Here is a 12,846-nt window from a genome sequence, read left to right on the forward strand (position 1 = left end):
ATATGCAATAAAGATGGCACACCTATCCCCTAGTTGAATATTATTGGAACTTTCTTATTGGCAGCCGTGAGAGTCACACACGAATCAACATGGATGCCTACACGACGTGAAAAGAGTGATGCCGAAACCGGGGTGGGTGATACAGGAAATTACTGTGGATCCGCTAATCAAAATGAAAGTTCCTGTGAGTTCACTTCGTTGAACTCAGAGCAGCCGCTCGCCAGGAACAGGGAATATGAGAAAACAAGACGCAGGAGACAGGAGCTCTCGTCGACTAACCGGCAAACACCGTTCTTTTCTTCTGGGCACTCCATCTCGTACGTGTAGTCCCTGCACTCTTGGTCACCTTGGCTAGCCGCCTCGGCGTGGCCTAGCCCTCCACTCCCCAGTCTCCCCGGGACGCGCGATGGTCCAGGCTGGCAACCGCTCGCACTGTCGCAGCACGGCGGTTCACCTTTTGTTTCTGTCGAAGCCTTTACCATTAAGCAAATACCATTACTAATATCCTGCAGATTGCCGACTAGGCTACCAAGCGCTTGTCTCTGCCTCGAGCTGAGTGTTGCTTGTTCTCTCGGCCGAAAATTGTGTGCCATATGCGACGTAGGCATCACCAAAACAGCTCTTCAAAAATGTAGCACTACCACGCTCCACCGGCACCCTTAGTATCGAGTTTCTTGCTACTCAGTGTTCCTGAAGGGACGGAAGCTGTTACTTCCTGATGCAAGCAAGCGACTGATTTCGTATCCAGTGTAGAGGTAGCCTGTGTGTCGACCGAAACTGTCACACAGTCGTCTTCTCTGGGACGGAACGGTTCGGGGTACACTCGAGAATATACACATCAACATACGCCTACAACGAATGACACGAACCGAAGTTCTTGAAGTCTTGGCATAAACGTACACATACTAAACCATTTCTATTAAGTAGGCGCAGTTATCGACGCAAAAACCAGGCGCACGCGTTGGGGTGGTGCGCGCTCGAACCCCCTGAAGCAACCAGGAAGACGGTCCCTACCGTGTACCAAGTCGCCAGCGTCGTGCGCTTTCTCTTCGGTGGCTAATTTCGAAGGTACGATATCGGCTATTTGATTATCAAACAGTGTTTTTGTTTTCGCGCTTTCTGTGTAAGACAAATGATGCCCAGCACGGAGTTCGAAACGCCTGCTGTCCAATCGGCGGGTGGGCGCTACCGAGGGTCGTTGCTCTGGGATTGTAATGCACTTTCACAGCTTATCTCAACAGTGCCAGTGGAAAGATTCTGGACGCACATGAAACTCTCTAAACGTAATCATTCAGAGGAGCGCTTTGGAGCGCGTCACTATTTTACGGGTGCACACCAGACAGGAAGACATCTTATTCCTATATATCCGAAAGTTGTGCTGTGTCGCCCGTCGGGGCGGCCAAATCCTCAGACCTGTCTACGCCGGCCGTCCATAAAACAACAACAGAGCGATAACGGTGGCACAGCTCCCCTGCGTTGACACTCGGCAGAAAAGTCCTAAGGGTGTTGACAGGGTATGAGTTAATAACAAAACAAACTCGCTGTCTATCTCGTAGGTCTGCCCGCCTTGTTGTCCGTCGGTCGCCGGAACGGACGCGTCATCGGGGGGGGGGGCGGTGTTCTCGGGTGGTCGAGGGTTAGACGCCTCATCGAGACGCAGTTCATCGACGCTCACGCAGCGCTGTCTTCCGCGTCGATCTTAACCGCATCGGCGGTACGGGCCACACTTCCCGGCGTCATCGAATTACGGTTAGCTTCTCCTCGCCTCCCCCCCGATGTGTCCCGATGCAAGGAACACGGTGCCGGAATGGAGCGTTGTGTCTGTGTTGCGACACATCAGTTTTATTCCTTCCACGCAATTCACATACGCTCTTCACAACAAGTAAGCCAAGGACCATTGGATAATCACCCCAGCACGTGTCTAACTCGACTCGATGCTTGTAGGGTCTAGGGGGAGCTGAGCGGCCGAGGCAGGGGGCTGTCCTTGTCAGAGCCGAGTTTCTGTCCGGGGCACCACCCATGTGGCAATTCTGCGCTTGTCTCATTTAGCGTTGTGCCAAGCGCCGCGAAAGTGGCCATCCTTGTGTGAATCCGTATCCGTGCGCAGCTTCTACTACAGTCCCCAGTCGCGTCTGCAAACTGTGTGTCCACCGTGCTTTTTTTTTGCAGGGCAATTTCCCGTACGTCATCGGCTTCCCAGACCGGGCGCCATCTTTCCCTGAGGTAACAACATGAAGTTGCACATTGCTTTCGGCCTTCTGGCAGGCTTCGCCTGCTTGCAGCAGGTGACCGCATTGAATTCCAAACGCAGCATTCGATCTATTTCATCCCATGACCATCTCGATGATGTGACATCGGAGACCGACGTAGCTCCTGCCATGACGGAGGTGGAGCAAGGAAAAAATGTAGTGGTCAAGAAAGTCAAGAAGGCCATGAAGAAGATTCTCCAACAGCTTGGGATTCTCGATGGCAAATGCGAAGAGAAGAAGAAGAAGAATGGAATCCCGAGTGCCGCAGACGGCGATGCCCCCATGGAAAAATTCGGCTATCCTCACTTCGACCCGCACTCCGGTGTTTCGGTGCTCAAAGCTCAAGCACCTCTGTCGTTCATTGGAGGCTTCCGTCAACCTGTAAAGGTCGGTGCGCTCGACTGGCTGGTCCAAGGAACCATGGATGATATCTTGAAGTTGTTGGTGTGCTTTGGTGACTACTCCGCGTTAGCTGAGACCCTTGGCGAGGATGGCAGATGGCACTCGGATGGCAGTGCTGGTCCCCTCTACATCCAGATGCAGAACACCGCTAAATACCAGGGAGATGTAGCCTCTATCCTGGCGGCGTATTCCCTTGACCGGATTAAGGGCCAGATTGACGCGTGGGGGGTCATCGACAACACAATCGGTCAATGGTGGGAGCCGGGCGTGGCGGTCGCGAAGAAAGCCGTTTCCGTATACGAAACGTTCCAGCAGATTCAGGAGCGTGTACCGGATTTGACCAAGGAGAAGTTCGTGGACGGATGGAACCGTATCGCCAATGCAAACGGTACAGACAAGCTGAAAGAAATTGCCAAGCTCCTCCGTCTCAATCCGGAGTCGCGCGAACTCTACGATACGTGGCAAAATCTTGACAGAGTGGACAGGAAGAGCAAGCTCACTGTGAGGCTGACAGCATACCCCTCGCGCAGCCCCACCATGGCCACTTTTGCGTTCACAGGCAACTCGGCCAGTTTGGAGGAGGTCGCCGCAGCCCTCGCTTCTGCAACGAAGGACACAACGCTTGACAACCTGCTGAAAAACTTTGCTTAAGTTCCTGAAGACTTTCTATCCAAAAGTCCTTGGGGGGGGGGGGGGGGGCGGGACCGTTCTGTGTCGTGACTGAGCCGACCGGGTGGTGATCCAATGCAGAATGACGAGTGATGAGCCCCTCTACGCGTCGCGTCTCAGTGGTAGTACTGCTGAGCTCCGAGAATTTTTTGATGTTTCGTGTTGCGTAACGAAGACAATTTGTTCAGGGGTCCTGTGCGTCAGTGTCTCTGTTGTTTCATCTGTGACCTAATGCTGCAGCCTTTTTGACGAGTGCGGGTGTCGTAGTTAGACGCCCCTGTGTCCTCTCACATTTGAGTCGGCAGCAACTTAGAGAAAATACATCTCGTAAAAAAATCGTTTGATAGCGCCATGTCGCACGCTGGATGTTCACCCAAACGTGTAACATGACACCACATTTGTGTCGGAGGAGCCCCTCGGCCCAACTTGCATTCCGATTGGAAGGTACACAGTAATGCCTTACGGGTTCCTACGTTACCGTCTGATAGGTCATCGCCAAAGCGATCCGAAGTGCGCGAACACCTCGCTCCTGGGAACATTTTCGATGGACTGGGTCTTAGTTTACCTCTTTCTTGGCGCTTCGTGTGCCAATCTGACTCAATTCACAATTCGTTTGGCTGGATGCAATTTATCGGAAGACATTGGCGTGTAGCGTCGGCAAAGCGAGCTGGCCTGGCACAGGCCTGATAGTTGTAATACCTGCGGGGCCAGGTCTGTTGCTTGTTATGTAGCTTTTGGTGTCAAAAATTCTGCAGAGTAGGTTGGATAGATTCAGTCTCGTACTGGTGAAGTACGTGTAGCGTACACTGGCTTTCACTAAATCTCCCTGTGCGTTCCCAACAGTTCTGAACACAGGAATGCGAATCGTAAGTGCTGTTGCATCTAGCGCAGTTGGTGGGATGGACAACGCCGTAGGCAGTGTCGTTTGATGATCCCCTGGAACGTCGCCACTATTGCCCTCAGTAGCCACACGCACAAAGTCTGCAGAACGCACTCACGTAGCCGCTGCTCTTCGTGCAGTGGTCCTGAAAGCGATCGCCAAGAGCTGCCACTTTGTCTCCCCTTCGCTTCACATTTGCTTCTAGCGTGTTTTTGGTGTGTACGTCGCACTCCATGATTTGTTGAACCTCAGCAGGACTCAATGCCGCCCCGCAGTGGTTTTATCCTGATGACTAAGGGCAGTCCTAGAGATTTCGCAGGTCGAAGTGTCGAACAATGGCATCCACAGATGAGAGTCGCCATCCAACGCCCCTGCCCTACTTATTTTGTGTCCTCTGTCTTGAAAGCGAATACTCACTAAGAGTTAGCGTGTGAACAAGATCGACTAGGCTCGCTCAGCAGGTGTCGACGCCAATTCACTACGGGGAAGCTACTGCTGTTTCTGAGCTCTTGCCCGTGCTTGGACATGTAGACGAGTAGTGTGCAGCAGAAAAGTATATATTTGTACACCTTTATCAAGGTGAGAATTAACACGCCACTGCTTACGGTTCCAGTTCGCCTCTGGGTCACAACGATGCCCCGTTGTTGCTAGACGCCAGGCGGGGAAATGAAGGCGCGCGTACCGGTTGTACAGATGATGTAGTCAGCATCGCTGAATCGGCGACACACACACGAAAGCCATTGGTGCTAGATTGAAACCATCGCCTCGTCTTGCTGTCGTCCCGAGGTAATTACTGTGTAGGTGTTTCGTGGCGATGTGAAACGGGGGACTCTGAACTGCACAGGTGTGGCAAGCTGAGCAGGCGCGGTAGGGGCTGGTTTTCTCTCCGTCGTGGACCCAAGCATGCGGGCCGGCGTTTCACAGGGCCACGCAACGATTCAGATCATCAACCGCGCTGGTTTTAAACGTGATAGTATTTTTTCATGTGAATTGTTCTTTTCTGATGAGGCGATCTAGCACAGGTTGCAAGAATCGATTTGCGCGAAGCATCCTTCTGCCGTCGCCCCCCCCCCCCCCCCGCCTGCATTCTTGCCCTCTCAAGAAGGCCCCTCAACAGAAACATCATGCGTCGAAGCGCTTCAGTGGATGGAGTCTTTGTGACTTCTTCCCCGCGATTTTTTCGTTGATAGAAGACGGTTTTCCAAAGAGAAAGACACGTTTTTTCGTGTCTGGGTACGCTCCACCGTACACGCGCGTCTGTCTGCGGATAACCGGCCGCATACCCCTCAAACTGCTACATGTCTAGAGCCGTTTCGCTTCTCTGGTCATTCCTGGCTTCTTCGTTGACTGCTTTTTCCGTCTCCTGCGCTGTTTGGGCACATGCGATCCCTTCTCAATTTTCATTGCGCGTGAAAGGTGCATCTGTGAGAATCGTGGCTCTCTGGTCTCGAGCGGCTGGCCATGCTTCTCGAAGCTAGGTCACGGGAAGCTGTTCTACGGGTGCAACAAGCAACTCACGTGCAAGGTGACTGGTGAGAGACTATGAGGCCTCCAAGTAATGAGGCTGGCAAATGGTTGACAACGAACATTCTCATTCTTCTAATCCGTTCCCGTGTATCTACACCGTCGTAGCACGGTGCGTGGACCGTTGGAGTTACCCTACCGTTCTTTGTTGTGTTTGGTGGCGAATGATCGGCACATAATGTCACCGTAGTGATATGTTTTTGAATTGCACTGGACAGATCAGCTGGTTTTTGCCGTCATTTTTGTAGACGCGAGGGCGGGACCGCTCGCGTCTGTCCGCGTTTTCGCCACAGCGCCCTCTCTTCTGCCTGTGCCGGTCTGTGCTAGCGGCTGAGTTCGACGGCTCCCGCGGGTTTCCTCAGTTTTCTTTCTTCCCTTTCTCCGACCTCCAACGCTCTCCTCGTCGCGGTCCGAGCGTCTTCGTCAAACAGACCGGCCAGCGTGTGGAACACTGCGGCTGACAGCGCTCCGCTCTCCCCACCACGATGGCAAGCCCTCGAGACAGTTCGGACTGTGGCGATGGCACTCGTTCGGTGTCTCCTGGCTGCACTGCGATGCAGCTGAATGTCGCAGGTCAGCTGGAACTTCTAAAGACAGCAGCTCCACGGTTGTCACCGCAGCCCCTTCTCCTCTGTTTTCCTCTCTCTGCCTGCGGCAGAGTTCCTCGGCTTTCCCTCTCTTCTCCGTCCTCCTGTCCTACGTCCGTCGGCTCTTTCGACGACGTCATAGCTCTCGAAAGCAAAGCCGCCGCTGCTCAGGTGAAGAAACAGTCGCGCCTTTCCACCTCGCTCCCTCACGCACTCTTCGAAGCTCTGCGGGGGAGAACGTGCGGACCCTATCCAGTCAGTTTCGACGTCTTTGTGGCCCACCTAGCGGCTAAGGCCCAGGCCGCACTCCAGCGGGGCTCGTGCGACGTCTGCAGCCGAGGCGATGACGGGGCGGACGAGGGAGTTGAAGCGTCGAGGGACCGAAGGAAGGGAGGGGAAACGGTAAAAAAGAGTGGAAGCGTTGACGGTGCCGGAGGAGAAAATATCGCGATCTGCGTTGTTCCACAACTTGACCCTGCACGTGGGCGCGTCATCTTGACACCTCCCCAGGTAGGGCGTAGACAGAACAATATGGGGTGTAGCAGATACCACCAAAAACGACCTTGCTACGCGAGTTGCACGACATTCGAGGCCATCATGTTCGTCCCCAGTGTGTTCAAGGCGCTTTCGACTGCCATTACCTCTTGACTACTTTTCGGCACTATTTTTATATCTCAATCTGTAGTGTTTCCATTGTGCACACGTCTCCACAACCGTAATTGGCCAGCCTGTGCGTCGTTTCGTTCGTCTGTCTGATGCGATGACAGCGACTGTGTCGAAGCGCAAATTTCTTGCCGCTTTCTTTCCCTGTGATGTCTGCTGGTATTTTCCTGTTTTGCGCACTGCGTGTCTCTGTGTTTCCTGCAGCGAGTCTGCGGGGCGTGCTTCCGGATACTCCATCTTCCCCACCTTCTCGCCGTGTCTGTCGCCTCGGTCGTTTCTGCTGCGCCCCTCACTCGTTCGGTTTTTTCGGATGTCCTGGAGCACTTCGCAACAGTGAACGGATACACTTCTCTCTCGGTCGCCGGCGCTCGCCTGCAGCAAGCAATTTCTCTTGCGTTCAGTGTTTCCCTCCTCAAAAAGTACGGAGCACGGCTTCAGTGGCCACTCTGGACAATTTCAGGGAAAAGGGAAATGCGAGACACAGGACATTTGGGGCGGCATTAAGATGGGCCCCTCTTGAGCGTGCTGCAGATATAGCAACTGGATCGTAGCCTGTTTTGCGCTGACCAGCGCAAAAGATGAACGCGATACACTGTCTGTCCCTACCGCCTTGTGGCACCAACAGCGTCAGCAAGCTCAGGAATCTTTCAGTTTCGGCGTGCATGTGGATCTCGTGAACCTGGCAGGTCACCTCTCACTCAGCCTGCGCTAGAGTTTGTCTTGTTTCGACGGGGGAATTACTGAGGTCGTTACTGAGGCTGTTCGCGCGTTTGTTTCGTGTTTCTAACAGGCAAATTAACTGGCGTTTGGAGAGACTGTCTTCTCCTTCCCTCGATGCTTTCTTCTCGTGTTTCGGCTCACGTGCCTCGCCCTCATCTCGCAGCCGGGGCACACTAACCCGGAACTCTCAGACTGAGGATTTGCCGCCGAACGGCGTTCCTACATCCAGGTGTTCACAAGGGAAGCAGCAGAAGATCTCCGCTCAGAGTACAGTGTCAGGGAAGCGGCGAAGACGGGAACCTACATATACTGACAAGCGGAGTGACGCTGGCGACACGAGTCAAGAACAAGCAAAAGATCTGGATCGTGAGACAAGCAAGCGAAGACAAAAGGTGAAGAAGGGTGCAGGTTCTTGTGAAGCAGTTCCTAATAATGAGCAAGCACGGAAGCAAGTGCTCAACAACTCCCAACGGCCAAACAAAGCTAAAAAGAGGAAGCAAACGGCTTAGCTGTTGACCTTTCAACTATCAACTGTCTTGTTCGAGCGTTCCGAGTCCTTCTTTACTACCTTCAGTAAAATATTCAGCCGGGAAGTCGCACCTACTCTACAGGTGGCGTACTTATTTTTGTCCGTGAATTTATCCCAGAATCAATCAACTGGCTTCCCTAGTTGCCGTGGACGGTCAATCACCGCGGGGGTTGCTCTGTATCCAGTGTGCGTGTGTAAAGATTCAATACGAAGGCAAAAGGGTGGATCGCCCATTCGCACTCCTGCGAAGGCGTCGTCTGTCGCGCTTGAAGCTTCGTTCACCTATGTTAGCCAGTCAGTTTAAACCATTCGACAGGGATGCCTCTTAGCTGACGACGATGGATGTCCACCTGCACTGTCTCGATGTGACGCCTTCGCAGGAGTGCGAATGGCCAATCTCCGTTTAGCAATGCCCCGTGACAGCAACGATGGCAGGAGTGAAGGCCCGCTTGTTTCCTGAATAAAGACTCGATGACAAGAGTCAGCCCTCCCCCCCGCGCATCCCTGCCGGGCACGTACGGCGTCGCGAGCCCGCACCGAAACAGGTCGCTCGGGCGGGAAAGCCTCGCCTGACTGAGGAGGAGCCAGGCTGTGTTGTCACGCTAAGGAATTCACATCGGAGCTACAAGAAAACTGTCAAATATGAGTTCAATGTACTCCTTGACATCCTCCAGCCCACCACAATACTGGCCTGCGAACGTAAAAGTTGCTTCTTGATAGCTGTACGGTAGACTGTTTGGTACGGTAGACTGTCAGGTCCGACTGAACGAGGGAATCTTAGACTGCCGCGGTTGCGTGATACAGCTGTGTTTGCAAACACATCAGGCGAAAATGGCCGGCTGCACCGATTCCGCTGTGTCTGCTGTTTCGAACGAAATTGAGTCGTCGACCCTGTGTTCCTCCGCACAAACGTTGGGTATGTTTCAAAAGCACGCGATGGTGGGGAAGCAGTCAACGGAAAGATGGCGGAAAATGAAAACAAATACATTAGAGAGAGACCTTTGACACCAGTCAACGCAGGCCGGCATAGAATCAATGAGCATACCGACAAAACGAGATCCCCACCGGCGTCCTTGGGAATCCTGCAGAGTTGGTTGGGTCAGCAGGGGAATCTCCAAATCAATCAGAAATACACAGCAGCTCGATTGGCTCGTCACTCGCGTGTTCTGGGGAACAAGATGAAGTTGCATTACACATCGAACTTCATTTCAAGTATACGAAACTGACAGCAGAGAACCACTATCCACGATTATCGACTCTTCCAGAAAGGCGGAGCCTCTTACAAATGAAAGCTTAGCCTACAACAGTTCTAGAGGCGGACGACGCGCCGAATGTTGAAGCTGACCCGCTAAAGGTCTTTCGAGGGCTTAGAGGTCGTCAGGGATCCTCGGCAGATCCAAGCTGCAAGACCTCTAACGGCCCGCTTGGGTCTTGAACCGCACTTTCGCGTAAAGCACTAACGGCCCGGGGCAACTCCAGCGGAAAACTTGGTATGGGCGCTCAAGGCCGTATCCGAACCGCTGGTGAGAAGAGCCCTCATCCAGTTTTAAAAAATCCCCGAGCTACAGAGCAGGACCATAGACGGCATTTCGGAGACCAGTGAACAACCACACAACTGTATGGAGAACAGAAGCGAGAGATGCACGCACAGCATCTCAGCTGCTACGGGGCCTGCCAGAGTCTCCCACTACCTAATGCCCGAGAATGGACCATATCGAAATTGGGGCAACAACGGCGAAAGACAGGCCTATAGACATGGTCGAAGCTCCATTATAGGCTCCTGGATCAGTACCTGCCCACATAGTCACATGCTTGTTTCCTGGATTGATTCTGACGTCAAACTGGATTCTGGGGGATCCCTGGTTCGGGGAAACGCAGGCGAAGCTGAATACTGTAGCCAAGTTCATCTGATCTGGTATGGTTATCGTGAGAGGTGAATCACCGGAAACCGTATCCCCCGAGATCGCATGTGTGTTCCTCGCAAGCAGCGCTGCCAAGCTGACTGTGCTGTCGCTTCTGCAATTCGTTCCAAAGGCCATGCACACGTCTGGGGGAAAGGTTTCTGGAAACGTCCCTTTGGCATTTTTGCACCAGACAGACAGCACGTCACCTACATTCAAGCTGACTTTGTACGTATCGGTAGACCTCACTTCTAATAAATCACCCTCATACGAAAACGACCCTTCCGCACTGTACTCCGCGGCGAGGGTGTACAAGGACGAAGTAGTCGGCTCGCAAAAAAAGGCTACGACCAGAAACAGAGTTGCCCATCGACACGCGGGGTCTCCCCGTCCCGTTCGACCACCCATGGTGACACTGCTGTTTCACAGGGAATAAGGCGACTTAGCGAAAAATACTCCCCACACGCATAACCCATGGAAGACTCCAATCGGTGAAATTAGGCTCTTGAGAAAGTGACGAAAGAAATGTTTCAAGTAGTTCTAAGCTAGCAGGCAGCTAGCGGACCCTGAGCATCGATGGAGGTACCGGGGAATAACAGCGTGTACCCGCCGTCACCCGGGATACCGCCCCCCCCCCTCCCTCCTTCCGCAAGGGCAGCCTGTGGGTACCGACAGGTTGTGTGTGGAGTTTAAATATATACGAGGTAAGGCAAAAAAGTAGTGGCGAGCCTGCAGGATTTAACATATTTGCGCAACGAGTTAGCCACCACACTTTTTCGAGTCAGGAATTAGATTATGTTGCAGAGAATCACCTGTCATCGTTTGAATCGGCCGAAACACGTTGCTGGGGAGCGAAGGATGCACCGGGGACACGCTGGTAGTGCAGTCAAAACAGTGCCAGCTAGAAGAGGAGACTTTCCCAACCTATCGGCACACCGTGAATTTTCTTGGATATGCTTGGCCAGCTCGCTGGTTGCCCGGGAAGGTAAACGGAGTGCACACCCACACTCACGGCCTTTCTGTTGTTTGCTGTAATTACGAAACTAGCCATTTCAGTACAGCCGAAGTACCGCACCAGAGGAGCCTCTATCGGTTGTCTTCCACGCCCTCCAAATGGTGACATCCTCGGTCTTCACAAGTTTGCCGGCTGGGCGTGCAGTGGCACCGGACACCCACGAATACTCGTCCGAAAACGGCGGCTGCATCTGTACAGTTCGGGTCTCCCCATTTGCACATCTGTATTGAGGAGAAAAAAACCTCTTCTGCCTACGCGCAGAACACATTCTTCCCCTACCGCTGTTTTCACTTGATCAACATCTGTTCCAGTGTTGTTGGGATCATAGAGTTCCTTGAGCGGGTCTTCAGGACTGGCGTTCATTAAAAAACATGGTGATAGCAGTGTTGTCACAGAGGTTTCAATCGTTACTGCGATGCTTGATGGGAGCACGCTCGCGAGGCTGTAGCGTTTTGCTGTGGACGCGATTTTCTTCCCTTCCGAGACCTTAGGCGACGGCAGCTAAGGAAGAGGTACCAAGAAGGGGGTACTGTGCAGTAGATTCAGGTGGTGCGTCGGTTGATGAGGAAGACATTCTTTCTGCTAGCTGGTCCACAAACATATGGATGTGGGGGATGAAGGTGGCGTTTAGTGAGCCCAAACGTTTGCGCTTGGGAAGCAGACAAATCGAACTGCACTGACAGGTTCAGCCGCGTCTACTGTACAGATCGTCCAGACACACACTCAGGCGAACCGCTTCTGGTAGCAAGCTATTTGTTCTGAAAAAAAACGCACAGATCTGAGATGAACGGTTGGTTTTCGTAAAGAGTAACTTGCATCCGCAAACGGGGTATTCCTGCCTCAGGTACCGGATTGGCCATTGAAGCATATTGTGTGCAATGAAACACATCACTGATCCTCTGGATTAGTCTCGATCCTAATAAGATCCACCGGCATGTCAAAAGGCATCAGTCTTCCCCAGTGCGCGCCACACGGCTGGAGGCATTGGAAGTCTTCTGCTCTAGTGTTTTACTGACTTTCACCGGGGCATAATACAGTCGACCCTCAACATCAATTGACGATGCAATACTCGATACATTGCGCAGACCCCTCTGAGTGGCTATTGCTTGTGAACACGTTTTTCTCTCTGCGTGGAGGTGCGCAAAGGAGTCTAGGCCAGATTCCAGAAGCCGCGACAGTTTGGAAGACTATACCCGTCTGCTGTCACGCAGTTGTTTTCGTCCCCCTACATCACGTTCTAGATCGAGGGACGTCCGTTTGCGTGCGGTGATCTCAGGCTTTCTACTCGGTTTCTGTGACATAATGTAAACCTCTCAAGTCCATTTAAGGTCTTTCACTGTTGACCTCACAAATTCACTTCCGATGGATGGAATTTGGGAAGGCTTCTCGTCCACCACAGTACTCCGGAATCTCACAGAGACTCTTTCGAGAGCCAAGAGCTCTGCTGTTACTCGTTCCAGTAGCCGCAAATGGCAGTTCGTTCTCTTCTTTGTGTGTGTGACTGACACCAGAGGTTCTTGCCGTTTTTCTGCACTGTGCCGATCTCTTTGAGGACCCATGGACCCCTGTCGCTGGAATTTGATACGAATTGCCTGACCCATCGAAACCCTGTCAGACGGCACTACCTGGAAAGACACCCCACCTGGCTCCTCAGTTTTTAGAGTGAAGTCGTTAAACGGTACTCTCATCGCCACACTTCAGTACTAC

At 52.8% G+C, this 12,846-nt stretch overlaps 3 protein-coding genes across 3 annotated transcripts; 2 read left to right on the forward strand and 1 right to left on the reverse strand.

The window, feature by feature from the left end:
- Positions 1–2,231: 2,231 nt before the first annotated feature.
- NCLIV_049520 (conserved hypothetical protein) lies at positions 2,232–3,302 on the forward strand (the record flags this gene model as incomplete). Its single annotated transcript, XM_003884504.1, has 1 exon — positions 2,232–3,302. One exon carries the CDS (start codon positions 2,232–2,234, stop codon positions 3,300–3,302), a length of 1,071 nt encoding a protein of 356 aa, XP_003884553.1.
- A 2,907-nt stretch (positions 3,303–6,209) lies between these two features.
- On the forward strand, positions 6,210–8,203 carry NCLIV_049530 (conserved hypothetical protein; the record flags this gene model as incomplete). Its single annotated transcript, XM_003884505.1, has 3 exons — positions 6,210–6,821; positions 7,179–7,393; positions 7,765–8,203. 3 exons carry the CDS (start codon positions 6,210–6,212, stop codon positions 8,201–8,203), a joined length of 1,266 nt encoding a protein of 421 aa, XP_003884554.1.
- Positions 8,204–9,914: 1,711 nt separating this feature from the next.
- NCLIV_049540 (conserved hypothetical protein) lies at positions 9,915–10,532 on the reverse strand (the record flags this gene model as incomplete). The annotated part of the gene is made up of 1 exon (XM_003884506.1): positions 9,915–10,532. One exon carries the CDS (start codon positions 10,530–10,532, stop codon positions 9,915–9,917), a length of 618 nt encoding a protein of 205 aa, XP_003884555.1.
- Positions 10,533–12,846: the final 2,314 nt, after the last annotated feature.

This window comes from Neospora caninum, chromosome X (assembly GCF_000208865.1).
Source record: "Neospora caninum Liverpool complete genome, chromosome X".
NCBI classification, from domain to species: domain Eukaryota; phylum Apicomplexa; class Conoidasida; order Eucoccidiorida; family Sarcocystidae; genus Neospora; species Neospora caninum.